This window comes from Coenobita brevimanus, chromosome 58, assembly GCF_032717465.1.
Source record: "Coenobita brevimanus isolate Jiangsu-jjx chromosome 58, ASM3271746v2, whole genome shotgun sequence".
Classification (NCBI taxonomy): domain Eukaryota; kingdom Metazoa; phylum Arthropoda; class Malacostraca; order Decapoda; family Coenobitidae; genus Coenobita; species Coenobita brevimanus.
In genome coordinates, this window is record NC_137011.1 from 10786302 (window position 1) to 10803894 (window position 17593).

General features: G+C 39.3%; 1 protein-coding gene across 1 annotated transcript in view; it reads right to left on the minus strand.

Annotated features, from left to right (window-relative positions):
- Positions 1-12173: 12173 nt before the first annotated feature.
- The window catches only part of LOC145402635 (voltage-dependent calcium channel subunit alpha-2/delta-1-like), a 440994-nt gene continuing 435574 nt past the window's right edge, over positions 12174-17593 (minus strand). Inside the window, exon 24 of the mRNA XM_080274627.1 lies at positions 12174-12700. Coding sequence (XP_080130753.1) covers positions 12590-12700 — 111 coding nt within the window. The 3' untranslated portion in view covers positions 12174-12589. The remainder of the gene's footprint in view (positions 12701-17593) is intronic.

Consider the following 17593-nt stretch of genomic DNA (forward strand, 5'->3'; position numbering starts at 1 on the left):
ACTTTACATTTCTTTACATTAAATTTCATTTCCCACGTCCGGCTCCAATCATGTATCCTATCCAGATCCTGCTGCAGCATTTTACAATCCTCTACAACCTCTACCTTCCTCAAGATCTTTACATCATCAGCAAACAGACTTGCATAACTGTTCACTCCATCTACCACATCATTTACATAAATCAGGAACATTACTGGCGCCAACACCGAGCCTTGGGGGACTCCACTTGTTACTTCCCTCCATCCAGACATCCTATCCTTTATTACTGTCCTCATTTGTCTGTCTCTCAGAAAGTCTCTCATCCATTCCAGGAGTGTCCCCTTCAGTCCTCCTATATATTCTAGTTTCCACATTAGTCTCTTATGAGGTACCTTGTCAAAGGCCTTCTCTAAGTCTAAGTACACACAATCCACCCAACCATCTCTCTCCTGTACCACGTCAATTGCTCTTGAGTAAAAGCTCAACAAGTTAGAAACACATGACCTTCCACTTCTGAATCCAAACTGACATTCAGTCAAAATATTCATCTCTTCTAGATATGTTATCCATCTGTCTTTCAGGATTCTCTCACACAATTTTGCGACCATACTGGTTAAAGACACTGGTCTATAATTCAGGGGTTCTTCCCTGTTTCCTCCCTCATAAATTGGTACCACATTTGCCCTCTTCCATTCTTGTGGCACTTTCCTCTCTTCCAGAGAACACATGATTAAACTGTGAATTTTATCTGCCAGTTGTTCTCTGCATTCCTTCAGTACCCAATCAGAAATTCCATCAGGTCCTGGGGCTTTCCTTACACCTTGAGTTTCCAATAATTTGTACACTTCCTGTACCTCCACTTTTATATCTTTTATCACCGGTACATTTCTAGTCACTCCCTCCCCTTCCACGAACTCTTTTTCATTAGTGAAAACTGATTGGAAACATTTGTTCATTATTTCACCTTGCATTGCTGCATCTTTATAGACCTCTCCTTCTACTTTCAATTTAGTGATTCCTTCCTTTTGTTTCAATTTGCCATTAACAAATCTATAAAACAGTTTGGGTTCATCCTTGCATTTGTCTATTATACCTTATTCAAAATACCTTTCTTCTTCTCTACATATTCTTGTGTAATCATTTCTAGTTCTTTTATAATTATTCTTCCTTTGTTCTGGTGTTCCCCCTCTTTCTCCAGTTGTTCCACACCTTATCTCTTTCTTATTTTGCTATCATACACCTTCTATTAAACCACTCCTTTTTCCTGTTTTCTTTCCCTCTTACTCTTGGTACAAATTTTTCCACTCCCAAATTGTAGAGGTCTAGAAAGATATCCCACTTCCTTTGTATCTCTCTTGTTTCTCTGAGTTTTCTCCAATCCGCATTTTCAAAAAAGTTTCTCAGTCCAGTGAAATTAGCTTTCTCAAAGTTATATCTTCCCTGTCTATGAAGCTCATCTCTTGGCTCAACGTTCCCTATTATCATCTGGAACTCAATGACCACATGATCACTTTTTCCTATAGGACAGAAATATTTCAATGATTCTATTACATCGGGTTCTTTGGTAAACAGTAAATCTAACCTTGCTGGTGTATCGTCACCTCGGAACCGTGTCTCTTCTCTGACCCATTGCATCATCACATTATTCATTATTATATTTAATAATATAGTGCGCCACGAATCCTTGCTGCCTCCTCCCAGTTCACCTATTTACAGTTAAAGTCACCCACCAAAATTATATTATTGCTTTTCTCAATTATTTTTTGTAAATAGCTAGCCATATCTGACAACATCTCCTGGTATTCGTCATCATTCCATGCTCTCATCTTAGGGGAAACATACACTACCGCCATATCTCTCTTGACTTTCTCTCCAGCTTCTAATTTAATATATATCACTTCAGCCCTGCCTTCTCCCATTTCCACGGTATCTATATTTATGTTGTTCTTCACTGCTATCATCACTCCTCCTCCCGTTGTTTCTTTTCAGTCTCTTCTCCATAGATTGTATTTACTGTCTCCCAAATGAACGTCAATATCCTCTCTTAATTTGGTCTCTACAAAGCACATGACGTCAGGTTCATATTCTCTCAAGAAATCATTAATTTCAAGCCTGGCCGATATTAAACCATCAATATTAGTGTATATCACCTTTAAATTATTTTTCATGTTTTTTATACCCTCTTCTCTCCTTCTCTCCATCAGTACCACTTCCTCAATTTCTGATCTTTCACAGCTATCCCCCGTAGTTTCCTTCGCTTCTATTTCCTTATATACCACTTCCTTACTTTCATATCCTTCTCCAAAAAAAAGTATTACATTCTTCCTCTGTCCTCTTATCATTTTTTTCCTTTACTTGATCTTTCAATGATTTTAAAACTTCTCTTTCTTCTTCATTTAATAAATCTTTTCTTATTATAATATTTTCCATTCCAGCCTCTTTGCTTAATTTCCAGGTCATTTTGAGTATATCATTTACTAAACTTTCTGATGTCAACTTGACTCTCATTGGTCTTGTTTTCCCTTTCCTATAAGGCCCTATCCTCCTTACTTCCTCAATTTCTTTTACCCACTTGTCTCCTTCGGGGTCAATTTTGCCTAATATACCTCTCACCAGGTTCGTGTCTGTCTCGAGTCTCACGAATCTAACCTTTTCTTCCTCCTCCCTGTTTCCAAATATTACCACGCATCTGTTCCTTTCTACAGTTTCTCTCACTATTTTCTCTTTTTTCTTCAGTATTTTCACTACATTTTCTTCCATCTTTTTCTTGTTCATTTCCCTTTCTTCCTGGATGATTTCTCTTAAGCTGATCACTTCTTTCTGTTCTTCTTCTATGTGTGCCCACTTTGCCTTATGTTCTTCTAATACACTACTCACCTTCTCTATTTTATTAGTACTCTCTTCTAGTTTCCTCCTCAATTCAACATTTTCACGCTTAAAATTTCTGATTTCTTCATTTGCCATCTCATTGGACTGGATCAGACACTGTATAGTAATTTCCGTATTCTCAGACACGTCCTTTAACACTAAATTCTCCACTTTCTTTTCAAGTTCACTAATCCTCATTATCAATGTTTTAACCAGATCCATGATATTAGTATTTCTATCAAATGTGTGTGTGTGTGTGTGTGTGTGTGTGTGTGTGTGTGTGTGTTTTTCACCAGGTCCATCAGCATCACATGATGATTGTGATAATCAGCTTTTTACTCTCCCGGAAGAAAGCTGAATGTTCATATAGTCCAGGCTAAGGGCAAAGCCTTGACCTAAACACACGGATACACCCATCTCCTTGCTCAATGGGAACAGTGCTCTTCCACTTCGTCAGTGAAACTTTTCACATCCCGAGCAAGGCGCAAACACCCGTTTTAGCAGATGCTAGGTGAGAGCATTACCAATGAGCTGGTGTGTGTGTGTGTGTGTGTGTGTGTGTGTGTGTGTGTGTGTGTGTGTGTGTGTGTGTGTGTGTGTGTGTGTGTGTGTGTTCTTACCTAATTGTATCTTTACAGGAATGAGTCAAGCTCGTACTGTCCCGTGTCTTAAACCATATTTATCGTACATATCCTTAAATTTGTGAATTGTTTGGCACACACTATTTCATTCGGTAGTGCATTCCATTGATCAATTGCTCTGTTTGGGAAACTGAATTTCCTTACGTCTTTATCACCTCTCTTCTTATGCAGTTTTTTGCAGTGTCCTCTTGCTGATGCTTCTCCATATGTTAAGTAATCATTTATGTCTATTTTCTCCTTCTCTAATATGAACTTATATAGCATTATCATGTTACCTCTTTTCCTTCTCTCCTGTAGTGTTGGTAGATTCAGTTTATTTAGTCTTTCTTTGTAGCTTAGGGCCCTTAAGCTTGGCATCCATCTTGTAGCGGCCCTTTGAACTTTTTCAATCTTGTCTATGTGTTTTTTGAGATGAGGACTCCAGACTACTGATGCATATTCCAGGGTTGGTCTAATGAATGATGTTATTATCCTTCTTAGCATGTCTTCATTTATGTCTGTGAATGCTATTCTCATATTTGCAAGCAGTGTATACATGTTCCATACCTTCTCGCTGATGTGGTCAGCCGGAGATAGTCTGTTATTGATAATCACACCTAGGTCCTTCTCTCTTTCAGATGTGTATAGGGTTTTATTTCCTAACTTATAATCCCAATCAGGTCTTTTTCCACTATTACCAAACTTGATTACATGACACTTGTCCGCATTGAATTCCATTTGCCATGTATTACTCCATTCATGAAGTTTATTTAATTCTTCTTGTAGTTCCCTACAAGAGTCTGTGTTAGTAATTCTCCTTTGTATTTTTGCATCATCTGCAAACATATTCAGATAGCTCTCATTTCCAGTGTTACTGTTTATATCATTTATATATACTAAAAACATGATTGGTGCCAGCACTGAACCCTGTGGTACTCCACTAGTCACTTCTTTCCATGATGAGTAGTTTCCTCTTATTACTGTTCTCATCTCCCTTTTTATGAGAAAATATTGCATCCAAAAAAAACAGTTTCCCTCGAATTCCTCCTTGATGATACAGTTTCCATAAAAGTCTTTGGTGTGGTACTGTGTCAAAAGCTTTCTTGAAATCTGAATAGATACTGTCCACCCATCCTTCTCTTTCTTGTTTTGTGTTTGTTATTCTGTCATAGTAGCTCATAAGATTAGTAACACATGATTTTCCTTTTCTGAAACCAAACTGTCTTTCTGTTATCATACTGTGTTCTTCTAGATGATTTACCCAAGCTTTTCTTATAAGCTTTTCTAATACCTTGCTTAAGACACTGGTCAGTGATATTGGTCGGTAATTGAGTGGATTTTGTCTATTTCCTTTCTTGAATAAGGGGACAATATTTGCTTTCTTCCAAATATCAGGTAGTTTACCTTGACTCAAGGATTTCTTGAAAATTAAAAATAATGGTTTACTTAACTCCTTTGCACATTCTCGTAGTACCTAACATGAAATTTCATCAGGACCACTTGCTTTTCCTCTGTCTAATTTACTTAACTCCTCCTGTATTACTTTTTCTGCTATTTGTATATCTGGTAGTATGTGTGGACATGCATGTTTCACATAGGCCCTCTCGAAATTTTTTTCTTCTGTAAAAACTAATTGGAAATTCTTATTTAGTGCTTCACAAATATCTTTCTCTTGCGTATAAGTGATTCCTTCATCCGTAATGGATTGTCTTATATCTTTTACTTTGGTTTTGCTTCTGATGTAGCTGTAAAATAGCTTTGGTTGATCACTATTTTTATTTATTATATCTTCCTCAAACTGTTTTTGGGCTTCCCTCCTTATTCTTGTATAATCGTTTCTTGCCTGTTTGTAATTATTATATGCCCTTTCACTATTGTGTCTTCTGTACCTATTCCACAACAAATTTCTTCTTTCTTTTGACTTTTTACATTCTATATTGAACCATTTCTGTATTTTCTTATCTGCTTCTTTGTGCTGTGGGATGTACTTCTGGACTCCTATTTCATAAAATTCACAGAATTTTTTATATACACCATTTAAATCTTGTCCTCTAAGCTTATTTTCCCAATCAACTTCTAAGAAATACTTCTCTAGGTCTTGATAATTTCCCTTTTTATAGTTTAGGCTCTTTTTGTAACTTTCATTGCTGTTAACTATGTCATATGCTATCCTGAAGTTGTAATTTAGTACTGCATGATCGCTTTTGCCGAGTGGAGGGTGATATATTATACTGTCAATATCATTTTCTTGCCTAGTAAATATTAAATCTAGCACTGAAGGTACATCGAGTCCTCTTTTTCTGGTGGTCTCCCTCACATGTTGCGTTAGGAAAAACTCTTGCACGAGATCCAGGAGCTTTTGGTCCCAACAGCTTTCTTGGCTAATTATATCTAGAGTATTCCAATTTATATTTGTATTAAAATCTCCAGTTAGTATAATTCTTTCCAATTTCTCTTCCATTTTATGTAGTAATGATCTTAAACTCTGAATTGTACTCTCTGCCAGGTCCTCATATTCTTCTCTTTCCCATGTGTTTGATCTGGGTGGCATGTACAAATTGGCTACAATTACTTTCCCTTCAGATGTGTTGATCTCTACTGCAATCAGTTCTACTTGTGATGGTATATCTAGTTTTATTTCATTGACTTTTAGATTTTTCTTAGTTAATATTATTATTCCTCCTCCCTTTTTAAAATTTCTGTCTCTTCTCCATATATTGTATTCCTCTTAGTTTAGTATGTCATTGGATATCCTTGGTGTTTTGTTTCAGTTAGGCATATTATTTGTGGTTCATTTTCTCTGACATAATCATTCTTCTTTAGTAATTTAGATACCATTCCATCCACATTTGAGTACATCAACTTTATCATCTTGTTTATATACTTGTCATGACATGGTTTTACTACCTTCCTCCTTTTTATTCCATCCTGTTTATGTACCACTTTTGTACCTGCAATCCTATTACTTTGTAAAAAAATGTGTTCTTCTCCTCTTCTGATCTTCCCTCATTTTTTGTTTTTGCTTTCTCCCTCTTCTCTTTCAGTAATTCCAGTTCCTCTTGTGTTAGGCATCTTTTTATCCATACATTTTTGAAATCCTCTTTTTCCATAAGATTCTTTGCATTTTTTAGTATCTCCTGCACAGTGTTTACACTCTGGAAAGTCACCTTTAGAGGTCTTGTCTTGCTTTTCTCGTATTTCCCTAACCTTTTGTGTTCCTCTATGTCTTTACTATAGATTTCCTCTGATACTTCTTTCAGTAAGCTCATTACATTTGCCATCTCCTTTTTGTCTCTTGTGATCTTGTTTTTTACTTCTTCCTCTTCTATACCAGTGATTACTATAGATTTGTTTATATCTACTGAGTCTCTGACTAACTTTGGATTGTTTTGGATTATTCTTTTCACTTCCTGTTTAATGCTTTTTTCCTCCACCCTTGTTTCTAAGTCTTTCTTTACTTTCATCATTTCAGCATACGTGGTTTCCACATCATTTTTGTAGCTTTGCACAGCTTCATTCACCTGTGTTATCTTCTCCTCAATATCACTGGTTTAGTCTATCAGACTGCTTACTTGCCTAATTGTCTCTGTATCATTTTTGAACTCTTCCATAACACTCTCGTGATTGACTACTGTACTTGCCATTTCACTCATTTTCTTCCTAAGTGTACTCAGTTCCACTGTTAGTTCACTGATGGTTGTGTCTTTCTTGTTGGCCTCCCTTCCTAGTTTTTTATTTCTTCCTTTTGCAAGTGCATCTGCTTCTTTATTTCATCAATTTCATTTTTGAAAGCCATTTCTAGTTTGTGTACACGTTCAACCAGTCTATTGTGAGTCTTCACGTCAACCAGTTCTTGGTAGAAATCATCATTTTGCTTTCTACCTTTATCCCTTTTCTTTTCCAAATTTGCTTTACTAAAGTATGTGTCCATTTTGCAATACTAAAAGCACAATGTACTGACTGTATATTCCCTGGGGCAGTTGTAGTCTAAACAAACCTCAGCTGACTGAGCTGTGTGTGTGTGTGTGTGTGTGTGTGTGTGTGTGTGTGTGTGTGTGTGTGTGTGTGTGTGTGTGTGTGTGTGTGTGTGTGTGTGTGTGTGTGTGTCACTCTCTCTCTCTCTCTTTGTGGAAGGGTGGGGGTAAGGTGGAATGGATTATGAGTGAGGAATTCCTTAATGGGGAATCAGTGTGGGGACATTTCCATCAGGGCCCTCATTATATGATCTAGATTGTATATGGCTCCATTAAGGTTGAAATTCTCGTGCAAGAATTTTTACCATGGCCGATCGTAATCCTCCTATGCCTACAACGTCTTCAAGGAAAGGGAAGAAGAAGAAACGAATGTTAACTTACACCCAGAAGTTGGAAGTAATAAGAAGGAACTCCTCCCCCCTCCCTCATCCATTCAAGCAATGTCGTCAGTCGTAGCCAGTAAGAATCTTAAAATATTGTTAATTTCCATTAAATACTCTACTAATTTCTTTTCCAGGTTGTTAGAGTTTGCTGGTGACCATTTTGATGCCAGTCTGGGGGTGTGGGGGACAAGTTTTCCAAAATGCCAGACTAGTAAGTAATTTTTCCCATAAGATTAATTATTTCTAAATTGTAAAATTCTCAAATCTTGAATGTGCCCAGTCTCAAAAGACCATGATTTATGAGATTCCACTGTAATAATAAATCATCTGGGATTAGCAAGAATAAAATTAGAAAATGTGTCCTTGCATTGAAGGTGTTTATAATTTTGAGAGACTACTGCACATTCTAAAATATACATTGTATTCAAGAGACAGATGCTTCAACTGACTACTGTACATCTGGGAAGAGTGAAGAGGAGGACAAATCCTCTATTTTATTAATAACACTGCATTCACAACTGCTGAGAGTAAACAGTATATACAGCACTGTGATCAGGAATGTCACCTCTAAATGATTTTATATTAAGAATTTCTACTTTTAGCCTAACTTCATCAGTACAGTATATTATGATGACCCAAGAACTGTATCTCTATCAAGATTAAATTCTATATAATAACAGACATCATTATTCAACACAAACCACTCATAAATCAAGAACATGTGAAATGCACATATAATCTTTACCAATGATATACACTAAAATTGCTTTAAAAGTAATAATGGTATGAGCCAGTCCCACTTTAGGCCTTAGAGATGTAAGGGCCAGAGCCTCGGCTTATGTAGCAAAAAAAAAAAAAAAAAAAAAAATCTACAGAAATTTTTCAATTTCCTTCTTAATCACTAGTTACTTAACCACTAGTTTCTTAACCCCAACACTATGATGACATCTGTCTTATTTTATTCTTGCTTACTTCAGATTATTTGGCCAATGAGGATACAGCCCTTTCTAACTCATTCAGTACCAAAAATCTTTCCTTAGTTGCATATAACTGCTGGTACATTAGTCGGAATACGAGAAAAAAAATGTCATCAGAATGAAGGGGCTAATGAATTACCCACTAAGGCACCCTATACATATAATAATCTGTTAATAATCAAGTGGTCATATTATTAACTTCCTCAGCATCACATGATGCTCGAATGGAATGGCTTCATGCCATGGCACCATTATAAATGGGTAGCTCCACTGCCAAATTATACATACATCCCTCAACTCCTTCTTATCTCCTGAAAGAAGGATGTTGGACTGCAGGATAAAGGCAACTTAAGTCTGCAGCCCATCACGTTCACATTCATATTAGCCTGATACCACAACAGTAACAAGTACCAGACGATTTTATGTAGTTCAGGAGAGACTTTTCAAAGTGAAATATTTGGAATAAGGCCTTCATTAATCCTATCACTACCTAGGGTGTTCCTCCTAAGCTGGACAGAAATGTGGTAGAGCATGAATAAAATCAAATAAAAATATCCTAGGACTAAAGAGGTTAACTATAATGACAACTAAGTATTCCATTAATTTTCAAAGTAACACAATTAGTATTCCAGATGTGTCTTTTCAATTATATTCTAAAATTATGGAAATGTAGGAGCCAAGATGGTTTGCATATTTTAACCCCTGCAGCCTGAAGATGTCTGCTCTGTCTTGTTTCTGCCATCACCAGAAGATTTTATTCAGCCTAGGAAAGCCCACTTATTGTAAATGGGTTAATAATATTTAACCCTTCCAGTCTGATGTCTCTCCTAAGATAAATAAAACTGTCTGGAAACTGTAAGATTAGAACAGAGAAAATATATCATAGTGAAGGGGTAAACAGTTATTAAACAGGGTACCAGCTTTGTAAATGATAATGGTAACATCCAGTCACATATAATCCCTTTCTGGGTGTAGGAACTGAGGGTAATTTACCACAGTTCAGAGCAATTGTTAGTGATAGTGACTAGCTTTCACTACTGGTAGCATTACGTGATCAAGAAAAACCCACTTGCCTTTTCTCTTGAAGACTTTCATTGAAGAAAATGAATTTTTTTAATGCAAATTTGAAACAAATGTTGGATGTCTGCAATGGTTGCTTTTTTGAGGGGAAAAAAAAAAAAAAACACACAAGAGTCAGAATTAAGATTCTTTCATTCTGAGACCCCTGGACAGAGGATGATTGAAAAGTTTGTGGCTTCTCTATGAAGGAACAAAGATAGGGGAACCAAATATTTTTTTCATTAAATACAGCACTCCAGATGATCCCAGACCAAATTTCAACTTGATCCACTTATTTCCTCTTTGTTTTCAGGTCTCAAGACAAAATAGGTAGCTCATTTTTACAAGAATGGATGACACTGGCACTTGTGCTGTTATTAAATATTGCCATCTCCAGATGAAATGATCAGCTTTCACAATGTTCCATGAAGATATGGTGGTGACATTTGGGGATAATGTGCCTTCTTATTCCACAGTTAAAAAATGGGGAGGTTAGTTCAAATTGGGAAGAGACATTCTGGAAGATGACTCACGGTCAGGGAGACCTTTGACAGTAACCAGATCATCAGCTGACCATGCAGTACATTGCCAGTAAAATTGGCATCTTTTCTGGGAAAGCTCAACACATTCCAACCAGTGATCTTGCCATGATGAAGGTTTTAGTATGTTTTGTGCCTCATCTTTTGACAGCTGATTCTAACTGCACAAGGATGATCTGACCCTCTTTGGGGTGAATCTGGACAATTTCTTTGATCAATTTGTGACTGTGGATGAAATTGGGTTCATCAATTCGAGCCAGAGACAAAACAACATTCAAAACAGTAGAAACATCCAACTTCCCCTCCAAGGAGGGCCAAGTGGACTTCATCAGATTGGAAGCTGATGGGATTCAAAAGGCATACTCCTAACTGACTACCAACATAAAAGCCAAATCATAACTGGAGAGTATTTTGCTATCCTAGGGAAGTGATTGCATGAGGCAACAAGCATTAAATGTCCTGGAAGGCTCACAAGCGGAGTGCTGTTTCATCAAAACAATGAAACAGCTCACAAGCTGACTCATGCCTTGCTGATCTGGATGACTGTCACTTTGATCTTCTCAATAACCTGCCTTAGTCACCAAATCTCACTCCATCTGACCTTCAACTTTTTCCCCGTGCTGAAAAAGAACTGGGCTGACACCCACATCACCGATGATAAGGAGGTCAACACAGCAGTACATGTTTTTTGACCTTCAGGAGCAAACATTCTTTTTCACTGAGGTCAGTGTTCTGCAGAACCACTGGAAGAAGTGTGTGGAACTCAAGGGAGACTATGATGATAAAGAGTGGGTCACTGATCATTACATCAAATGAATCTTGGTGAGACTGAATTTTTCAATCATTCCTCATACAGGCAGAGGAAGACAGTTCCAGAGTTGACCTGTTATATACATGAATGCCTGAGAGTACAAGTTAACAATGGCATTAAAAAGCCGGACAGAAAAGGGCTAGTGTGTTGCTAGATGGGTGGTGCGTGACTGTTGTAATGAGCGAGGAATTTAAGCAGATAGTTCTGAAGAACCATGGCCAATGAAACTGCAAGAGCAAAGGGACAGAGATGCAACACTGCACTGACATGAGACAGAGGTTAATGGAGTCAGTAAGAGGATGTAGTTGATGAAACAAAAAGCAATTATGCCACCCTGTTCAGAAGTTCTGTGAGTAATGAACTTCCACACAAGGATGTAGTAGGTCCCTGTACAAAGCCAGAAACTCCAGAGCATTAAGAATGTATGAAGTCAGTTAAATAAACCTAGTCTCAGAGAAGTTGATTTTGCTGGAGAATCATTGTGAGCTACCCATGACAGGTTTTAAGAGACAAGAACCACAAAGATACTGAGGGATAAAGAAAGAATAAGTTGTGAGTTACTGAAAATGAAGAGACATTATTAGGGAAGTTGAGTTATCGAAAATTAAGAGACATTATTAGGGAAGTTGAGTTATCGAAAATTAAGAGACATTATTAGGGAAGTTGAGTTATCGAAAATTAAGAGACATTATTAGGGAAGTTGAGTTATCGAAAATTAAGAGACATTATTAGGGAAGTTGAGTTATCGAAAATTAAGAGACATTATTAGGGACGATTTTTGAAGTTGAAAAATTAACAGACTTTTTGATGCATTAAAATTAGCAACATATCTTATGCAACAATCATAAATAATTAACAAATCAGAAACCAGGCGTGCCATAGCCTCAACCCAATGCTACTGAGGTGGCAGCTGTGATGAGCACTGTGAGAAGTGGATGGAAAAGTGAAGGGTGGAGTAAACAATGTAAAAGTGGATAGGGCTAAATGTGTACCTTCAGGGTTAAAGGCAAAGTGCTTACCTGCAATATTCTAGACTGCAGCAACCTATTCTTGAGCACCTACACTTTGCATGGAGTATAATGAAACTGGAGGTCATCTTGTAAGTGACACTGAAGGCTTTATAGTTCCCTTTTGGAGTGGATTGTTTTGCATATTACACCTTAACATTCTCTTGTATATTATTCATATCATTTTAATATTAACAGTTTGCAACAATAACATACAAAAGAACATTGAAGTATAATGTACAGAATAAATCACTAAGGAAGAGCTGTTATGAAATATCCAAAGCTAACTCAGAATTCAATGCTGGATTTCACTGCAACTATTTGGATTCATCTACAGAAAATTATTACTGTATACAAAATGCTAACTTCTGCCTAATTGGAATAACAATACTTCCAAAGCTTGGTAGAGGCAAAGATGAAGAGGGTGAGAATAAGGGAACATCTGTGTTGTGAAGGACTGCCACTGCAACCAAGCTCACCAACCTGCAACATGGAAAGAACATTATTGAGTTTTAATTTCTTTTCTTTATCTCTTTTACATCATCATCACCATCTCAACCCTAACAGTCACCTAAAAGATGGGGTGAGGTATATACTGTATGTACTGATGCACTGAAATGGCTGGCTTGCACATGCAAGAAAAGCTAACCTATATTCATCACCATCAACTGCAATACCTTGCTCTCCTAGGAACCCCCAAACAGGAGATGGCCATAACAGAAACTTCTCTAGGACTTTATTCTCACATACCTCTCTGTCACGAATCAATTCGCGACATTTCCGTTTTGTGAGAAGCCACGAACTATTAGTGGAAAACTCACTGTGTATCGCTCAGCTAACCGTTTCTCCCTCCATTTCGGGGTATACTTTTCAAAACATTCGTCACTGTTTAAAAGTGACCGATTTAATGCACGTCACTAAGTGCTCTACTGAGCGATACAATTGTTTCTTTATTGTTCGCCCCTGCTGTCCTCAACCGTTAGCCACGCCTTCTTCCGGTGGCTTGTGCATTCTGCCTATGCATTATTTGAATTCAGTCTTGTGTTTGCTGTGACGGAGAAAGGTTCTGTGCTCAGAAGTGGAGAGGTCAGCCAGCACCCCAAGCTCCACTAGTACAGTTAATCCCAGTACTCCCACCCCCCACCCCTCGGGTGATACATAGTATTCATCGACTGGTATTTCCTTTGTGTATTTCCTAGTTTTAAGAGTTTAGTTAAGGTGTTTTTCCTAGGCGTAAGTATTTAGCTTCTGTGTGAGTGAGCGAGTGCGTCTCATTGATTTGATTTGAAATGTAATGTTAAATTTATTTTTGTAATCAATAAATTTAACAGTTCTATTTCTTGAGCTTAATGTAGAGTAAAATCTTGTTTCATTTCTCCATAATTAAGCTTATTTTCCATACAGCTCCTAGCTTGCATAAACATTTGCTTTCATAACTGGTACTTAGACCAGTCTTGTTGTATTAACTTAAAATCCGTTGTGCCACAGGAGTTAATGCATCAGCAAGGACCTGATATTATTATTAGTATTAGTTATTTATTGTCAGGGGTGAAGTAACTTTCTCCAGAGGCTAACAGTACAGTAATTCAGCAATTGTGAGTAATTAGTCTCTGCTGTGTACTGTTGAGAAAGTTTTTGAATTCTCGTTCTTAGAGAATCGTTGCACGATTTAGCAAGACAATCATTGTCCCTGCTCTTCAGTATTATTGAATATTATTATCAATTTAAATAACATTTAACCATTTTTATTTCAAAATTACCGTGATATTATAAAAACCCCGTGACAATTGGCGACCTCATTCCAGGATATTAACTCCTAGCTATAAAGCTATTCACGAGATAGTGCTCACTCGTTCATATTTAGGAATTTATCATTAAAGTTTATAGGCACAAGTTTACTGGTGTTTACCGTTAATTTAGCAAGTGAGTTTTTGCTTTATTAATCAATAGAGTACTTAACTCTAGTTTATTCTTGGTAACGCCAGACGATTTTATTCGCTCCTGGGAAGTCGGCGTACCCATTGTGTTATTATTGAGTCTTCCCAGTCATTTACTTTTTTTATTTATTCTTTGCCAGTTAACTACATAAGACTGGTCACCACTAGCTTGTGTCTGTATTCTTTACTTGTGTTTATTAGTATTCGTCGCTAAGCAGTCAGTGCTCAATTTCGGGTTGCTTAATAAATTAGCGCCATGGCTACTGCTGTATTTGTACAGGAAGCCAAAGATATGGGTCTCACAGACCCAGAGAAAATACAGAGTTACGTTCTCTCATGGTTCAATTACGAGCAAGAATGTGAGAAAGATGCTCGTGAAGAGCGTAGGATTCAGCGCGAATACGAGCGAGAACAGCATGAGGAACGTGAAAGAGAGCGTGCATATGAACAAGAGCAGCGTGAGAAACAGCGCGAACACGAGCAGAAACAACGCGAGCTCGAGTTAGAAAAAGAGCGAGAACAGCGCGAACACGAGCGAGAACAGCGCGACCACGAGCGAGAACAGCGCGAATACGAGCGTGAACAACGAGACAAAGAACGAGAACATGAACTTGAAGTGCTGAAGCTCAAGCGAGATTCCTTGGCTTCAGACACGTCTGCTGCAGTTGGTCCAAGCTCCACGAGCGTTCTCCCTGCACATGTCCTGGCGACCCCACGCATCAAGCTTCCTTCATACAAGGAAAGCGAGCGAATCGAGCCGTACATAGCTCGTTTTGAGGACATGGCAGACTTATATCAACTGGATGAGGCAGCTAAGCGGATCCAATTCCTTAGTTTATTTGAGGGCCCCGCCCTCAATATTCTCCACAGAATTCGTGGAGACAATCTCACATATGAGATGATGAAAGCTGCACTCATTAAGGCGTATGGTCTCACAGTAGACGACGCCAAAGTTCAGTTCATGCGAGCTCGTCTCCAAGACAAGGAGACAGCTGTTCAGTTCCTTGATCGTCTCACAGCTTACTTAAATGAGTGGAAGGAGAAAGATGAAACTCCTTCCACGCGTGAGGGGATAATTGACCTTATGCTGCGTACACAGCTAGAGAGGTCGTGGCCTGCTGAGCTCATAGCACAGCTTAAGATCTGCCAGGTGAAAGATGCCAGCCAAATGGCAGAGAAGGCTGACGCATTCTTTACTGTATACGGGTATCAAGCTCATAAGCAAAACACCTGGAGCAGAAAAGATACTGCCAAGTCTGGGAAGCCGTCTCAGACTGAATCCCAGCACCAAGGCCGTTCTCAGAGTAATGGCCAAGGTCCAAAACCGCAGTGGAAGGACCAGGGGCAAAACACTCAGAAACCTGAGTGGAAGAGGTACAACAAGTACCCTAACCAGCAGCAGTATCAGCCACGCAACCGACCGTCGGGACAAACTTTTTCACCACCAGCTCAAAAGAGGCAGGAAGCGAATGCAGCCTTCATTCCTCAGCAGCAGCCTGGTGGTCACGTCCCTACCAGTGTGGGTACTTCCCCACAGTTCACTAGTCCCACAGTGACAGTGAACCCCCCTCCACAGATGGCCAATGTTCCATCTTCTTCACAAGGCACAATGTTTGCCACATCAATTCAGCAGCCTCATGAGTGGCTAGCTGCTTCCTCCACAGGCCCTCCCACAGGTGACAGTACCTTCCTTGTTCAGCCAGGGTTTGTGGGAGGCATTCCTGTGAAGGTCCTGAGAGACAATGGTTCCTCAGGTTGCTCTGTTAAGCAGAGTTTAGTTCGGCCTGAGCAGTATACAGGTCGACAGATCCATGCAAAGCTTATTGATGGATCAGTGAGATTGTTCCCTGAGGCATGTATCCAGGTGGCATCTCCATTTTATACTGGTACGACACTTGCGGTTGTCATGCCAGAGCCTCTATTTGACTTTATAGTAGGCAATATTAATGGAGTCAAGGATAGTTGCTCCGATGACGCTACTCAGACTTCGGCTGCTGAGGTAACACGAGCCATGACTGAGGCTCCAGACTGTGTCACCCCAGTGATCATTGAATCGCCGAAAGATCTGATGTGTAGTCAACTTGTTGTGCAAGAACAACATTCTGACACGACACTTGCTACCGTGTGGAAAAAACAAAAGGGTCGAGTGATAAAGTATTCACGGGGAGGTCGAGCCAAGTTCCTTCGTAAACAAGGACGGCTCTACCGTGAGTCACGAACACCCGAGGGCGAGGTTCGACTGCAGTTTGTCGTTCCCGCCAAGTACCGCCTAGCAGTGTTACAATAGGGTCATTGTTCAGTCTCAGGAGGTCACATGGGCAAAAGGAAGACCCAGGGCCGTATCCGAGGTGACTTTTTCTGGCCAGGGATGGGACGGGACATAGATAGTTTTGTCCGTTCCTGTAGTGTGTGCCAAAGTATCATCACTAATCAGGGACATGCCCTTCCTGTGCCATTTGTAACCACACCCATAATCTCTGAGACAGTTGAGAGACAGGGTAGTGGTGAAGTGGGTGCAGACCTGACGTCTCGCCCATTGGCCCCACAGGACACATTATGTCCGGGGCCTGTACATACATATTATGTACCGTAAGTTAAGGGGGAAGTTGAGAGGCGACTTGAGGCTATGGAAGACCCAAGTTTGCACAAGGATTCTCAGCTTCCCGGTACTAATATATGTACCGTAGGTTAAGGGGGAAGTTCAGAGAGAACTCCGTAGAGGCGACTTGAGGCTATGGAAGACCCAAGTTTGCACAAGGATTCTCAGCTTCCCGGTACTAATATATGTACCGTAGGTTAAGGGGGAAGTTCAGAGAGAACTCCGTAGAGGTGACTTGAGGCTATGGAAGACCCAAGTTTGCACAAGGATTCTCAGCTTCCCGGTACTAATATAAGTACTGTAGGTTAAGGGGGAAGTTCGAGAGAGAACTCCGCAGTGGCGACTTGAGGCTATGGAAGACCCAAGTTTGCACAAGGATTCTCAGCTTCCCGGTACTAATATAAGTATTGTATTGTAGGTTAAGGGGGAAGTAAGAACTCTGCAGAGGCGACTTGAGGCTATGGAAGACCCAAATTTGCACAAGGATTCTCAACTTGCCGACCATAATCGTGTGCTATAATTAATGGCGACCTCGAATGTACGTCGTAGCACTGACTGCTAGGCAGAGAGAGTAATTGTAACATGATAAAATTTTGTCATTGACATTTTTGATGCTCCACCTCAATTGGTTTTGCAAGTTCAGCAATGGGTGTAGCAGTTTTGCTGTGCGGACCAGCTGATCGTCTGCTGCACGCTGCCGCCTCTTCTCCTCTGCCTTCGTCGTCGCCATATTATTATTTGCTGTGTCATTTTACACGTAGGTACAGTTACACTACAACTGTCACACCTACACCGTGTATTACATACATCACACTACACAACAATGGGGTGCTTTGTGGG